This window comes from Euprymna scolopes, chromosome 20 (assembly GCF_053919585.1).
Source record: "Euprymna scolopes isolate OS-2025 chromosome 20, ASM5391958v1, whole genome shotgun sequence".
Taxonomy (NCBI): domain Eukaryota; kingdom Metazoa; phylum Mollusca; class Cephalopoda; order Sepiida; family Sepiolidae; genus Euprymna; species Euprymna scolopes.
Window position 1 is genome coordinate 66284060 of NC_136501.1, and position 17806 is coordinate 66301865.

Sequence of the window (17806 nt, forward strand, 5' to 3'; positions counted from 1 at the left end):
GCAAGTTTAATTCAAAAACAATGAAATTGTAAATTCTTTTCATTTATATTCAGGTAAAATTTGTTGCAATTAACTGTTGGTGGAATGAAGGTGAATGTCGGCAGAAATACAAATTCATGTCCTACCCTGTATTATATGTCTATCATACCATTCTTGATGGGTACCAATACTCAGGTAAGGATATTTCTAACCATTTTGATGCATGGCTAAGGGAAGTACTTTTGGATTAATCTTATTTTTTTTTACTTAATGGGATTGTACAATTAAAATTATTTTCATCTAAAAACAATGTTTTTATCAATGACCATGGAGGCATGAATTGTAAACATTTTCCTCTACTGTATTGTTTTTGTATTTTTAAATAACATATTTAAATATCTGACCCCAGATTCCTTTTATTAGTGTTTGTTTGGATTCTCATCAGCTCTAATTAATAAGATTATGGGTATGACCCTAGACTACATGTGGACGGAAATCCCAATTTGTGAGTTTTGGAGTATAGAGTAATCCCTTTTGAACCGTTTATGGTTTAGAGTAAATACTGGGTATGATCTGCATCCAATCATATGCACATACATTTACGTCAAGAATAACTAGTTAAAGCAAACACTATTAACTTCTGATTATCTCAAGTGTTCACAGGAACAATTTTGGTCCTCAGCATTTGCCTTCTACTAAGAATAAATTGATTTGCATGTCATAGTTCATTCTTTATATCCAGTCGAAACATATACTATTATTTTTTAGTATTAATAAAAATACCATTAAAATATTTTTAAATGTTGAAAATAAAATCGAAATTGTTCTGAAATTACACTGTAAATACAAGAGTTATGCCACTTTATCACAAAACTATCTGATATTTTCCATAATAATAACATTGAGTAGTTTTGTAATATAGGGACATAACTTTTGTATCCACAATACCGGAAATTCAGAATTTAAAAGTAAAAAAAACACACACAATGAGGAAAACAACATTTCATTGTGCTTGGTTGGCCAAATGAGTGAGTCAGGGAACATAAATATGATTGCCGACAGACATATTGTTTTGTATGTAAATGAAAATTACTTTTCTTAAGTTTTTTTTTTGGTTTATTATATCAATGTTTATATATCAAATTTTGTTTTGAAAACTTGAATTTTGTCTGGAGAAGACTTTGAAAAATCCTTGAAAATCTGTATGAACTCTGAGTGTTGTGAACTTTTCGTTGTATAGTTTAATAAGACCAGCTGCTTTTTATTTTATTTCTAAATACAAATCACTATTTTTTTCTTTTTTTAAATTTAAAAAAAAGTTATTGTGGTTTGTTTTAATTGCTACCCCCTCCCCCAATACTTATTTTGTATCATTTTTTAAACTAAAGTAGATACTGAGAAAAAGATAATTTTTCTTATGGATGTAAATGATTTCATTTGAAATTAAAATTTCATTTTACAAAACTAATGAAATATAAATGAAACTGTTTTGGACAAAGTTACAAATAAAAATATATGCTAGCATGGAAACCTGATGTTACCTGGGATTGAATGATGTTCAATGAATGTTCTACCCTCCTATATTTTTATTGTCATTGAAATCTGTGTAATTGCCCATTTTTCAATCAAATCGATTGATTGCCTGCTCTAGTTGAGGACTCCTCGCAGTGCACCAGGAGGAAGCTTCATATGCCTCCCAGCAGTGACTTAGTCTACAATGCATTGTAGTCTACATTGCACTGTAGAGAACCTACTGTTTTTAGAAAATTATTTTGATAAATAATGGCTTGAATTAAAGTTAAAAATGCAGGCCAGGTTCAATTGTGCTATAAACAGAAACATTTATTTTGAACATGCCCCTGTCATATCAAACAACCTACTGTTGATTTTATGTTGGACCTTTCTGCTTGGGCAGTAATAAAACTTCTCAAATGTACTTGTGATGTTAGATTTTATAAAGTGTTATCTTTAGTCAAAATTGCCTGTTTCTTTCTTTCATTATTTTTTTTTTGGTTATCGATTACATTCTGATATAAAACCTATCTAAGAACATTATCAGACACAGTATTTTTGTGTGAAATTAAAGAAAAATCTGCCCAGCTGTTTTCGAGTCCATAGGGAATAAACACACAGTTCTTTTTATATAATAAATTAGATAGATATGCAAATGTTTGTGTGTGCATCTACTTTATCCTGTTATTATCCTAAATATTTTCAGTATACAAATAATGGGATAAATTTCCAATGCATATAACTTCTAGAATATTGATAATTTTATAAAAAAAAATATACTCTGATTCACTTAATCAAATTATAAAAGGGATAAGTTAGTAAAAAAATGTTTTGGACAAATAATTAAGAAATCAAAAGGGAATAGATTAAATACTTTTCAATTTTTAATTACCTGTCCAAATGGGACAGATTTTTTTCTTTGAAAGTAGAGAATTTAAGTATAAAACCTTTTTAGCAAAATAACTGATTTCAGCATAAAATAATAAAAAGAAAACGGAATTCTCATAATAGAACATTGTGATTCTTGCATATGTGAATAAATATCTATATTATCATCCAAATTTTATCTAATGATTTTTGAAGAGATATTGTTGTTGCAACACTATCTGCACTTAGTCCTGAGCCATAGTGCCTTACACGTGGAAGTCCTGAGCAAGTTTGCATGAAATGGTTAACCAATTGATATTCTGACAAGGACCGATCATCTGTGGACTTGAGAACTAGGTTGAGGCTGCTTTGACAGCTATCATCCACAGCTGCTCACCAATACACTTGTGTTACCCAGGCATGCATATTAAATTTTAAATTAATGCCCATCTCATCTATCGCATATAAGTTGGAAACAATATTTTCTTCGGTCTGTCACGTTTAAATTTTATATAACATTTACATCAATAAACAACAGATTGAATAGATCTATCTTAAGTCTTTTTATATTAAGAATCCGTTTTCTTTTGTTCTTTTTTGTTTATGATTGAAACTAATTTGGATTTTGAAACCAATTCTCAGTGTCTTTTTCCCTTTTCTTGCTCCAGGTGTACATACTGCAGAGCATTTTGTAAAATTCCTTGAAGACATTCTTTATCCTCTCACCTATCTCCATGATGGAAAGGAAATGCAAAAATTTGTCTCCTTAAATGATGTAAGTAATGGACACACTTACTTCGCTTTTGATCTGTTTTGGCTACCAATGTAAACTATGGAATTAACTATGCATTAATACTATTGGTGTAAACCTGCAAATTTCTGCTCTATAATAATGTGTGTTCAATTAACTGAAAGGATTGATATTAGGTATGTACCGATTAGCAAATTGGTCAATTATTGATTAATAGGTTTTCTAATGTTGATTTATCAGCAAATTTTGTGGTCATAAACAATACTATTATTAATCTATTATGTGATATTTTGACGGCAGAAATTTCCCTCTGGACCAAAGTATCGTAGGATTGCAACAAGAGATGCTAAACACAAATTCAATACATCTAGCCTATTAGCCATTATCTTAGGCAACTATTGACTACTATTACATACACATCCATTTGTGATATTAAAATGCTACATTAAATCCTAGGAGCACCACCATCACAATCGTAACATCCCCTGAGGAAGTAGTTACGATTTTTTCCCCCCTAGATATTTACTACTACCACCGCTACTAGTTGTCACTGGGTACAATTCACCATTTTCTACCTATATTCTGGTTGGGCTATTAACTGGTTATTAGATACCTAAACAGACCATAGTCTGTACATTTTTTTAATACGAAAATAATGTCTCCCTGACTGACTCCGGCTATTCTGATTGGTTGAGCTTTCACCATCCTTACATTCTGCAATACGGAGTTTTCATCTTTGTCTCAATGATACCTTTTCCACTGCTCTAATTACATTGCTGCATTCCACATCTTCATCTCTTTCTCTCTCTCTCTCTCTAAAAACATACATACGAATCCGCTACATACTTTATTTCATTTCTTTTAAGAAGGCTGACATAAAAATAAACTTATTTTAGTAAACATTTACATTTTAAATTCATTTGTCTCTCTCTCTCTCTCTCTCTATATATATATATATATATATATATATATATATATATATATATATATAGTAAAACAATTCATAATTGTGAAGTAAAAAGGAAAAGCAAAAATGAACTTGATTGTACAATATCTATATCCTATGTGTGATTTGGAAGCCTTTAAATTGTCTATTCCTGACTATTTGCAAAGTTTGTGTTTCTGCGTGTTTGTGTGTGTCAATCAGCCTACATAATGGCAATGCGTGATTTGGCGGGTACAGCTAGTTAAATTATATTATGAACGAAGACAAGTTAACTCCTTTGCTTGCCAGTGAAAATTTATCTAAGATGTGCATACCTTATGCAAAATTGTTGTATATGTGGAATTCTTGGCACATATGTAAATAATTATAGTAGATACAAGGTAGATACATATATATATTATTGGATAATTGTATGGCTGTGGTTTCTTTGATTTTCATCCAATGAAACTCCAGTGTTTATAAAATAGTACTCAATAAGTAGAGCTGTATTATCATATAAATTTTTTTTATACAAATATTATTGGCTACATATGAGCATACATACAACTTCATCCGGCCACTAGTTTTGGCAGTTTTCAAATGCAAATTCACATTTGAAAACGGAGACTAGTGGCCTGATGAAGTTAAATTGTGAAAGAAAATCAGTTGAAATATGTATCTACATATGTAATCAATGTTTGTATATTAGTATGTTATCCACAGCTGTTTCACCATGTTACAAGTTGTCGGGGAAACTAGACATGTTGATTTTCAAGCTGAGATTTGAAACCCATTTGGTTGCCAGCAATCTAACCTCTAAATTGTCACATGCCATGAAAATAAAAGAATTATTTTTATATTTGTTTACATTGCTGCTACCTCAGAATTCTCTTCTATTTATACAAAGAGTATACATGCTCTATAAATGTAGACTAGTGTTCCAGTTAAAAAATAAAATCTTATTTAGTTAGATGGATCTTGCTTTTCTACTGAAGAAGCAAGTAAATATACTGTATTCTTTATGAAAATAAACATTTTGAAGGTTAATTTAAAAAAAAAATTCCTTCACTGATTCCAAGGAGATCACTCCCGCTTATATATATTCTCTTTTTTTCAAATGCATTTGGAAGACTAAAAGTAAGATACAGAGCATAAAGGATATAGTAAGATAAAGGATATATCAACACCTGATATTAAGACTTTAAATGCATTAATAGTTCCTAATTATTGTATATGCAAGTGAAACCTGGACTATATTGAAATCAAATATTTAAGAACTGTCTTTGGAATAACTTTGCAAGACAAAGAAACACAGATATCAGAAAGAAGGTTAACATTAGCAAATCCATCAATATTATTTAAAAAAAAAAAAAAAAGAAAAAAAAAAAAGAAGAATAACATAGTTTGGATATGTTTCCTGCCTACCAGACTCAAGTGATGTAAAGAAATTGGGATCAAGTAAAGAATAGATATCCCCTAGCAGAAGATGAATACTGGCGCACATTTCAAGTGACACCGGTTCTTTGACCTTGACATTGCCGTTGGTTGTTTGTAAACACGCCAAATAGCAGACATGGTCGAATGTTCGCGAGCAAGATTTTAAAAAAATATATTTACAAAACTTTTTAAGATTTAAAAGAAAAAATATATATTTACAAAACATGTTTTTTAATATTAAATATTTAAAAACTTTTAAGGATTAAAAAAAAACAAACTTTTTCTATTTACACAAAACTTTTTAATATAAGTAATAAAACGAACGTATTTAAACAAAATATATTTAAATAAATGGGCGTCTTTCTGAGTGCAGTTTTTAAAAAAAATATATTTATAGAACATTTTGATAAAACTAATAATAATAACAGAAATAAATGGTAAATTTTTATGACATGCCCCAGCGTATTATAAGCACCCCAACCTTTGGAGGTTATTCCGAAACCTTTTCTTAACATAGGGTGGTTGGAGGTGTTTATACTACGCTGGAGCAGGTTCTAAAATAATACCAAATAAATAAATAAGCCGACGTTATAACTGAGATGTTCAGGTGATGTCAATTAAAAAATACATAATTTTTAAAAACATTTAAATAAAATTATAACCAAACTTTTTAATGGCAGAAACAAATATAAATTAACGGACTTGTTCAGATTTTTGCAACCAAGATTAATTTTTAAGTACAGTGTTTTTTTTTTTTTTTTTTATCTTTCTTTGTGCGTTTTTAATACAATTCAATATTTATTTAAAGTGCGATGTATGTAGGTGGTCAGTGAAGGAAAAATCCTTGTAGACCGAGACGTTTTTGCATAATAAAATCGTAAGTATAAGCAACAATATAAACAATCGAGATTTAAAAAAATATATTTTATTCACATATTTTTTATAACTTTTATTTTTATAAAGATGAAGTATAATATCACAAGATACAAATCTTTTTATAATTTTTATTTTTATTTAAAACAAAAAAAAGAAAACTTGCTATTTGCTTACTTCTCCACAAGAGCAAATTAAATACAAATAAGTTTAGCGTCCGAAATTCTCAGTTTCTCATGCTTTGTAATTAATATAGTTCATTCTTTTTATTTTTTAAAATTTTTATTATTATTATTAGTTTCATTAAAAAGTTCTGTAAATATATTAAAAAAAAAAAACGCATTCAGAAAGACACCTATTTATTTAAATATATTTTGTTAAAAAAAAAAAAAAATTTTTTTTTTTTTTTTTAAATCCTTAAGTTTTGTAAATATTTAATACTAGTGGGGGGTACCCGGCGTTGCCCGTGTGTTTGGAGGTGTGTGTTGGGGGAGGGGGGGTAGATGGAAACTAAAATACTGTTTAAATATTAAAACTAATTTAAATATAAAAACTGTTTAAATATTAAAAAAAATGAACAAAAACAAAAAAGTTTTAGGATGAAGGTAGTGTTTACAAACAACCAACGGCCATGTCAAGATTGAACAACCGGTGTCACTTGAAATGTTCACCAGTATTTGTCTTCTGCTACGGGGTATCTAATCTTTACTTGATCCAGAAATTGTATAAACATAATTTAACTGAAGAAAAATCAAGATGACTACCTAAGAGATGAGCTGATCAGAGTTGATACTAGTATGTCGCTCCTGATTGGCCCAAGATCATGATCAAAGGCGAAATTTTGTTCTCAATCATGTGGTCAATCTGTAAGGCACATGCATGTAATCAATCGAAGCAAGATTAACTTATTTTTATTTATTTTTTTTTCAGAATGCCGTGATAGGTTATTTTGATTTCAATTCTTCACCTCAACCTCCAGGTTATTTGCAATTCTATTATGCATCAATGAGATCTGTAGAAAAAGGTAAGATATTTTGTATTGTTTTTTCTCCGTCTCTATTTCTGTTGTATATTATAATATAAATAATAATAAATGTATATTAATGCTGATGAGGACAATACTCCAAAGACAAAGCACCGTTAATACTGCAATATGTTTTTTTTTTTTTAGATCCACTCCAAGTTCTTAAATTTGGGGTTATCACAAACCCATTTCTTGCAAATGAGTTGATGGGGACAAAAAATGGAGCTGTTGTTATGGTGAAGCACAGACATATATTCGTAAGTCAAATTGGATTTCTATTTACTTATTTTTAATACTAATTCTACTTACCTGGCATTGCCTCGGAGCAAAAGATAAAAGATCCAACTTGTTTCGAAAGAAACAAATTGATTTTGATAACTTTAATTTCTTGATCATCATTATCTTGTGTTATATACATTTTTAAACTTTGTTTTAGTGCTTAAACTTCTCTTTAATCTATAAAAAAAATATAAGTTTTTATATATTTACTTTTAGATAAGTTAGGGGAAATAACTCATTACATGATTACTTCCCTTTAATATTTAAGATTAGTTGGTGAAAATATCTCCACTTGAAGTTTTCTTGGATTGAATAAATATTTTTAGGAAAACATATGTAAAAAAACAAAAAACTAAATATATTCTAATAACAGTGGATGAAGGAGGGGAAAGTCGAGTCTGAATCGATCGAGTATTGATATGCAAGTTGGAGAAAGAAAAGTCTGTTTGTAAAGAGCATTTGATGCGTATTATGTTTTATTCAAATTAAATCAACGTTTTTATATGAAATTCACACCCTTGACATTATTCTCTCGTTGCCTATGCACTGTTCTAACATTTCAAAATACAACCGCTGAGATATAATGCGCGGCTCTTTACAGACTTTTCTTTCTCCAACTTTAGAACATGGAGAGAAAAAAGAAAGGAAACAAAATACTGAGGATGGAGTATACCTCTGAAATATATTTGTTATAAATTTCAAACAAGTAAAATTTGTTTATTTTCCTACTATTACGTTGTGATTTGGCTTCCAAGCGCACTTGATGCATATTTTATTTTTATTCAAATTAGACCAACGTTTCTATATGGAATTCACACTCTTGACGTTATTCTCCCATTGCCTACGCACTGTTCGAACATTTCAAAATACAACCGCTGAGATACAACACGCAGCTTTTTTCTTTAATTTAATATATTGAATTTCAACTATTTGTTTATTTTGCATTTTGTATAATATGTAAATGTAAATTGCAATTAATAAAGTGACATTTTTTGTTATATTTTAATTCAAAAATCCTTTTTATTTCAGAACTGCCCATTAGAAAAGAATTTCACAAGTTCTGAAATTGTAAAATGGGCATTTAAATTACGGCAACAGGTAAACAGTTTTAGATTTGTTTTTTTTTATTTACAATGTGCATGGTGTGGAGATTTGTTTTTGGAAAACTGTGCATACAATCCGTCTGAAAGTAATGAATTAGCTGTGGTCTATGCATGAAAAAGGGACAACTACAGATTCTGCTCTATGAAAGCAGACTCAAAAAGCTTAAGCGTTTCTTCCTTGAATGCCAATGTTTACATGGTGATCTCCTTTTGAGCTAATATCTTCAACGGCTAGTATGATCTCTCTCATGATCTACTATTCACTCTGGCACAAATAAATCTGCGTATCATTGCCGGAAACTTTTCCTTTTAATTTTGGTTAAGCCAAAGGAGGGATACTTTCTCAGTCGAGATCCCTGTACTATGACTTAAAACAAAGATGTTTTTTTATATGAGGATTGATAATTTGTTTTTGAATTATTGTCCTCATCTTGAATGTTATTCTCACAATTTTTCAGCTGATGTAGCCTCTGACTTCCTTGACAACGACTTAAACTCTAGAATCTATACGGAATTTTGAACTGAATTGTTAATAAGTCCAATGTAAACAAATTCCTGTTGAGCCCCACTCCCTAAATAATCCGTTTCTACCCCATTTCTACCACTATTAATACTGTTGTTTCAGTGACTACTGTACACTCATCAAACCTTATCCTTGCCTGGCTTTTGGGCCTTGATAAGTGGCAACTCCCATGTAAAAAAAAAAAAAAAAAAAAATGAAAACAGAAACAAACTAACATTGTACATATGGCATAACTGATGAAATTAAGTATTAAGTGGTTCTAAGCGAGTCTTTTAGTCATGAGTAAGTTGCTAGAATCTGTTAAAGAGTAGTAGTCGACTACCTCAGCAAAAATAACCTTAGTGACACGCAATATAGTTTCAGTTTTGCTAAAACTACAGCATATGTGCTAACAGTTATCACATAGGATTAGCAAATCTCTTGATGGAGGCTTCCTTTTTAGGGCAATTATCCTTAACATATCAAAGGCCTTTGATAGAGTATGGCATAAAGGTCTACTCCACAAAATCCCAAGCTGTCTTTTCAATAATAAAATCATTTCTCTCTGATAGGTTCATAAGAGTAGTGGTTGATGGGCAGAAATCGGAAGCTCACAGTATTAATGCTAGAGTTCCTCAAGAGTCCATCCTGAGCCCAACTCTTTCCTCTGATTTTGATCACGTGGTGCAATGGGGTAAAAGGTGGCTGGTTGATTTTAATGCATCTAAGACGAAGCTTAAAAGAAAAAAAAAGAATATAGGATTCATTTAGAAATTCTTTCTACATTCTCGAGCTTTATATGAAATTTCTAGATTTCAACAATTTGTCTTGAGAAAGTCAGATTCCGTTGGTCAAAACGAATAACATCCAAGATAAGAACAGTTACAATTCGATTAATACTTTTTTATACGTTTTAAAGAGTAAAAAATATGATGCTACTAAAAAATGTTTGTGTAGATGAATATGTTATCTGTTAAAATCTATTCTGACTACCTTTTCTTTTTGTAAAACAGATTATCACTTGCTGTGATGCAAGGCAGGTTATTTTATTATTACTATTATATTTAATATTGAGTTATCTCCCCTGGAGACAGTTTCCCTGCGTGATAACGTTTTTGTTTTTTATTTCAGCCATTGGTGAAGATTTTGTCCCCTTCAGGAATAAAAAGTCTTCATTTATCAACAGAGATAAGAAAAGGTGCAACTGTGATAATGTTTTATATTCACAATCCTTTATTTGATGCTAATCAGCATTATCAAATGGTAAGTGGACTATTCTGGCCGTTTTATTTTAGTTTTGTCTTGTACTAGCAGTTCAGCCCGGCTTTGCTCAGGCCCTATGTACTGTTGTTAACTTTATATGCATTGTGCTGCCCTCGGCAAAATGCATGTCGACACCTTGTTTCAGACAGCCAGTTAAACTCAAACCCACCAAAAACAAAACAAACGCATTTCGTTGGGAGAAAGTACGAATATTTATTGATGGTGAATTAGGTAAAAAACCTGAAAATAAAATAGAAATAACAAGGTGTGAGTTTACAGTGACGGAAAGGACATGTATGCATTAAGAGAGCGAGAAAGGGCTGCATGTAACTAGGCAAGGGGGAGAAAGATTGATAGAAATCTTGCACGACCGTGTCAAAACTGGCGTAGATGTAGGGAATGGTAAACTGTTTTAGACATGATAAAATATGCTGGGATAAAATAATGTTACTGCAATGAGTAAAGAGACTGGAAGGCATGAAAAATAAACGAACACGTGAACTTAGCAACAAATGAGAAAACTATAAGATAGAAAAGGGAAGGAAGATTATTAAGAAAGGCAAGGAAAACAAATAAATTTAAATCCTTAAGTGAAGAAATAATATTAGGTGAAACCGAGAGAAAGCACAGGCATAATCGTTCACGGTTCACAGTTTAAAGGCTTCCAAATCCCTTTCAACTGGTAGTTCACGAAATAAATAACTTATTGCTCGCCTTCCTATAAGGGAGAAATTGACTCAAGGTCGGTTCAATGCGGGGGAAAACCAGTTTCCCAAATGGCGGCACTCGACCTAGCCAACAAATATAGTTGCAGAGAACCGAAATGCTAAAGGAATTTAGCATGCTTCAAATATGGCCCCAATAAGAATAACGTCAGTCTAAATAAATTGCTTATTACATGAAAGCACATTATTCTATGAGTAGAAGAATAGTAAATTCAGTTTAAACAATACAAAGAAAAACTTAAATTGAAACCCAGTTATGTTACCGGCATGAGGAGTGAGAAATCAACACGTCCTTTCGTGCAGGCAGGCGAACTGAAAAGAACGTGGATTTGAAAGGCCCGCCAACAAGCGGCTGAAGTCTCGTTGCGCTCTCGTTGACGACAATGGATAAACAGTTATTTTTTTATAAAAATAACCAAAACAATACCTAAAGTTCCTTAAATAGAGATTTAGCGTGAAAGAAATGAGAAAGAATAAAAAAAAGGGAAAGTTTAAGATAACGTCACAACAAACGAGAAGTCAAAGGTACGGTGACAAGTAAAATATGTCCCCAATAAAAAAAAGTCCTGTTGCAAAACATGACATGCATATGTATGTATGTGTGTGTGTGTATATATATATATATATATTAAAAAGTTTGACTCATGTCCAGGTAACGTAGATCTAAAATTTCAAGTGTTTAAACCCAAAATTGTTGCAGGAGTTTGGTAGAGTCTGCAAAGGTCAACTCTTCAACTCTTGGCAGCCAAATTTTTGTCCCAAAACTGATTAAAAAGCTTGCTATATGTCTGAATACACTTTATGTAAAATTTCAAATGTTTATACCAAAAATTGACTGAGTAATTTGGTAGAGACCACAGAGGTCAATTTTTTTATAACTTTGACACCAATTTTGACCCCTTAACATTTGTTTTGGGCCCAAATCAAATGAAAGTTTGGTCTATGTCCAAGTAACCTACATCTAAAATTTCAAGTGTTTAGACTCAAAATTGGCATTGGAGTTTGGTAGAATTTTCAAAGGTCAAATCGAACTTTGACCCCTTGACAGCTAAATTTCTGTCCGAAAACTGATTAAAGATTGTCAATTTTCAGTCTACAGACTCGAGATTTAACAGAGTAGTTTGGTAGGGAAATGTACACACACAATTTCAATTTTATAGATATATAGATTTGTTGTGATTCTTAGGAATTTCTATTACTATTTTTGCAAATTCAACCTAAAAAAAATAATTTGCATAAAAATTTTACACTACAATTTCAGTAGGTGTTCATACCAGTCAATGATATGTTCTTAATGAGTTTGACAGTGTCTTTGTTGTGGTTATGCCGAGATATGGTTCTGTTTAATTTTAATTTTAAAAGTTTCACCTGACCAGCCTTTACCTTTCTGAGAAGTTTATTTATTGCTAATCGCCTCAAGCATCCCTACTGGGTAATGCCAATGGGGCTGCACAGGCATTTTTTTCTTTAGGTGAGAGTATGTTGGTTGAGTATTGACCTATTAATTCGTTGGAGAAGATTATGCCCGGAAACGAGTATGTATCTAGCATATGAAAACAGAAGCAGTGGAAGAAATGAGGATACTCTATTGACTTGACGTGGACTTTACGAATAGGCAACAAATAGAAAATGACGCAAATTACATGTCACGATTATCATGGACAAAAGTAGTATCTCCATATTCATTTCAATCATACTTTTGTTCGCGCCTGCCAGGATTTCTCCCATCTCGTTTTTGCATCTCTATCCAAGAACTCTCATAACAGGTAAAAGCGGGGGAGGTAACTCTACCTGAAAAGTTAGCTCCCTTGATCGTTATTCTATCCTTATAGCTGTTTTTTTTTTTTTTTTTTTTTTTTAAACCATATCTGCTCTTGTGTAAAACCTCCTGGAGAGGAATTAAATAAAATACAGTTCAAATTTTCTTAAAATTTTTGTGATTATTCCTAGAAACGTCCTTGTAATTCCATTTTTATCACTTATTTTTAAATTAATTCAATTCTAATTTAAATTTCTTTTTATTCTTGTTCTTCCTAATCAGATTTAACTTGTTCCAAAAATATTACTCTATTATAAAAAAAAAAAAAAATTAATATGTTAATTTTCCAAAATTTGTCTTGGCAATAAACTTGTAGATTAAAAAAATATTAAGAAAATGTATACCAAAGTTATAAATGACACCATTATTTCGAAAAGCTTTAATCAAATTCTTTCATACTTCTACCTAGTTAGTTCTATTTTTTAAAAATTTCACTCCATAACAAATCGTTAACTTTTTTTATTGGTCTTGTCTTTGTGCCTTTCCATATCAGTATTAAATCCCAATTTTCCAGCATGTAAGGTGAAACTCTCACCAGAGTGTAATTCTCTGAAGTTTTAGAACTTTCTGTATTGTTAAAGTGTTAGATTCAATTGAAATATTTTTAAGTATTCATCTACTCATTCCATTCCTCTTTAATACCATTGATGAAATATCTGTTGGTTTTAAGAAACTTAAAACTAATTTTTAAATTGTATTTGTAATTTACAGTTTGGATTTCCCTTTAGATGTATTTAAATTGAATATTTTAATACTTTTTGTTTGACTTTAAGCAGTATTTATCAACTTGTATCTTTGGCAGTTTCAGTTTTATTTGGACCATCCCCCCCCCCTGCTAAAAATATAACTTTTATAATCTTGTTTTGGTTAAAGATTAAATTTTGTTTCTTCATTGCAGTTACGTGAAGTAGCGCTGGAGTATGCGAAATGTTCAGATGTTGAATCATTTAATGAAATTATTTCTGCAAGCTTCAGCCATAGAATTTCTTCCATGAAGAAAATGCAGGAAACGGTGAAACTCTGCCAAGACTCTCACTTCTTACGGCCACATCAACAAGACAATGTTTCTCTCCATCCGTACCAATATCACTCTTTTCCGATGACCCCATCTGACGATTCGCTTGGCATAGATTTTGTCTCCTCAATTTCCCCTGTTTGCCGATGTTGTGTCAGTGTCCTGTACAAGGAGTTTCTCCAAGGTCACGTTTCCCACAATGTGTGTGAGGTGTGTTACACCCACAACCTGAATGATGGTGACTGTCGCACACCCCCACAGTCGTGCCCGGGGGCACTTGGCTATCAGCTGCCAGATAACATGTACAGTATTTTAAGAAACAAGTGCCTACAATTCTCTCCCAACTATCTGCCTGATCAGCGCAAATCTTTATGCTGCCGTCAAGTCCAGAACCATTTGTTTTCTCCTCCATCATCTGTACCATCATCTTCTACATCTTCGAATACAACTTCAAGAGAATCTATCGCGTCGACGCAAGATACATTTGCTAAGCAGACAATCAACCGAAGACCATCAAGAGACCCTTTTATTGAAGGTGTCCTTAAAGATGGTGTGCAACGTCTCTGCAATCGGTTGAACTTTCAGCTTTCACAGGGTGTTCCGCTAGACACTTACCTCAGTCCTGATACGTTGCAACCAATCAAAGCAGCCAATTTTACTGGCCTCTCATGCCGCACAAATCGGACGGTTCGTTTTTATGCAATGGATATAATTAACCATTCTGTATTTGCTGAGAGACTTGGTGTAAATGCCACGGAATTAGTACGCACAAAAAAGCCTGTGTTACTCATTATTGATGAAGAGGTAAGTTTTTTTTTTTTAGATGGACCATTGTTATTTCCATATTTCTGACTATTTTTTCTGTGACTTACCTGATGCCATTTTCATAAATGCTTTGTCTGTTGTATATTATCTTTTTCAGATGTTTTTGGTGTTAATGACTGTAAAGTTAGTATTAGATCAGACTCTAATTCCTAGGATTTAAAAAAATTAAAATTTCTAACTCTTTATTTGAAAGCCTTCTTATATTCAGACTATTGATTCTTTGGAAATTCTGGCTTCTAGCATTTTTATGAGCCTAGCTCCTTTAAAATCCATGATTGTTTCTGATTTGATAATTCTGCTTTTATCGTTGTCTAACTTTCTGGGGAATTTTGAACTAGACCCTTGAATACGCTTGCTCTTTTTCCATATTCTATGCCTTTTAGGTATCTGACAAAGTAATGCCTGGCCAAGTGATGTATTACATTATTAAGTTTGAAATTCCCATAATATTGTTGCCTTGGAAATAGTAAGATGAGAAACTATCAGACGTGTCTTCAAAATGATAAAGAAATAAATGATTTGATTGATTTTTATTTGTATCTAAAAAGTTTAGAACTTCTGATTATAGGCTGCCTATTTTTTTTCTTTTTGTTACAATGTTAATAATGTTAAAATGTGTTAAATGTTTTAAAAAATTTTCACTGTCAAAAATTTTCCTCACTCTTTATCTGTGCCAAAACCAAAACGTAGATTCCATGAACAAAGGTTCTTTCTTAGAAGTGCACGCTTGTGGAATTCTGTTCTGTTTGCCTGTTACCCACCTGACTACAACCTGGATGTCTTCAAGTCCAACATAAACAAATTCCTGATGAACCGCCCCCTTAAGTAAGACACTTGATCAAATCTCCAATACTAACATACTGTATTTGCAATAACCTTTATCCCCGAGTGGCTTTCATGCCTTCATAAGTGGAGACTACCTTGTAGAAAAACAAAAAAAAAACTATTGCAGATTATGCTTAGGTACTATGCTTAAAAAAATTATTTTCTCTTTTTTTCTTTTTTTTTTTTTTTTATTAAATTTTATTAACTTAAAGCACCATGCAGCACAGTGTTATATATATATATATATATATATATATATATATATATATATATTTTATAATAGTTTCTAATTTATAATTGCTCAAAAAAATATGCTCATTAAAATTTTTAAATGAACTAAATTGTTAAAGTAAAACTTTGAGTAAATGTAGAATATTAATATGTAAGTTCCTTAGAAGCAAAACATGTCATGTACAAAATCTGTTTACACTCGCACACAGAAATTCACATTATTGAATGTGAACGATTCTGAATTAACAAAACTTAAGCTAATATGCATTAATTATGCATGTACATTTTAGTTGTTTATCAGACAATAGTTAGGGAAACATAAGTAATCTTATAGTAAGTGTTTAAATGTAATTCTTAAAATAGTCTTTATGGAAATTAAGTAAAAGATCTGAATGAATTTATTGCCATTTATAGCATACTCAGTATTTTCATTGGATAATCATCTTTGTTGATAATCCACTGAAAACAGTGACACTCAGTATATACTATTAAAAGAATTATCAGGCTGGATAGAACATGTAACCAATGAAATCAACTGGAATATTTCTTTAAAGTACATAGAAAATTTATTTAAACGGCTGGCTAGTCAGAATCAAATATTGATTTAGTTCGATAATATGACTGGCGTGTGTGTGTATCTATACATATATATATATGTATATATATGGTTATAAGAAACTTAATTCAGGGAACAATTTTCCACATACTCATTAAAAAAACTTAGCATATGATTGTTTCTTTGTCAATGACATTTTCATGGTATACAAAATATCAACACTTTTCTTGAGGCTTCATCAGTGCATTTAATTTTAGCTAAATAAATGAAAGAAAAAAAAAAAAAATTAAATGCATTTCATAAATTCTTAACTATTTTTGATTATTGATCTCATCTTTTCTCTTGATTTCTTTTAAGTGAATATTTATATTTTTGGAAATATAATTCCGTGAAGGAATGTGCGATTAAAGTTTTGCAATAAAATTGGTAGGACAACTTATGACTTATGGAAATTTAAATATAAATGTTTCAGATTTTGTTTTTACTCTTAAATTCATAAATATGAAACTAATCTGCTCATGCTGTTTTTTACATCTACTTTTACATCTACAAATTACACAGACGTTTTTTCTTAATAGGGCGTAGTTTCATGTTGACATGGAAAAGATAAAAAATACGATTCTAATATATATTTATTTTCTTTAAAATAAAAACTAAAAATTGGGATTTTAAAAAAAATGATTTATTTTATTTTTATTTATTTTATTTATTTTTTTTTTTAGAAGTTTAAATTCTTATATTAGCTGTTGACAAAAATGTTTTAATGTGCGGAAAATTCAATTGTCGGAAGAGCAGTTAAAAAAACTTGAAATATTAATGAAAAAAATCACTAGCATTAATTGTGAATTAAGTAAAAATTTAATAAATCTAATTTATTAAATGTCTAGTTAATAAAAGTGAAAGTAAAAATTCTGGGATGTTTTGATAAAAACTGAAAATCATAAGGAGCTTAGAATAGACATGTCTAAACAAAGATAACTTATTTTAGTTTAAACATAAAAAGTTATAGCATTAAGAAATGGTTGGTTTAACTTGACTAACTTATTCTCTCACTTGAATTTTTCATACTATATAAAACACTCACACCCTGTCTCTGCAGTTGAAACTCATTTCTCTACTTTACTCTTTGCGCATAAGTTTATATAGCTCAATACACTCTCCACACTCTTTTTTTTATGTAACTATGCATGGCAACCGAGAAAGCTAATGTTTGCCTGTCGGTTTGCCTTAAACTCCACATTGGACCCAAAAAACCTCCTTGACTTTGTGGACTGACGCCACACTAGATGATCTGA

General features: G+C 30.9%; 1 protein-coding gene across 1 annotated transcript in view; it reads left to right on the forward strand.

Moving 5' to 3' along the window:
• The window catches only part of LOC145241462 (thioredoxin domain-containing protein 11-like), a 104255-nt gene that overhangs the window by 49259 nt on the left and 37190 nt on the right, over positions 1–17806 (forward strand). The window contains exons 3-9 of the mRNA XM_080104442.1: positions 54–174; positions 3027–3133; positions 7275–7368; positions 7516–7625; positions 8677–8745; positions 10384–10515; positions 13958–14878. Coding sequence (XP_079960568.1) covers positions 54–174; positions 3027–3133; positions 7275–7368; positions 7516–7625; positions 8677–8745; positions 10384–10515; positions 13958–14878 — 1554 coding nt within the window. The remainder of the gene's footprint in view (positions 1–53; positions 175–3026; positions 3134–7274; positions 7369–7515; positions 7626–8676; positions 8746–10383; positions 10516–13957; positions 14879–17806) is intronic.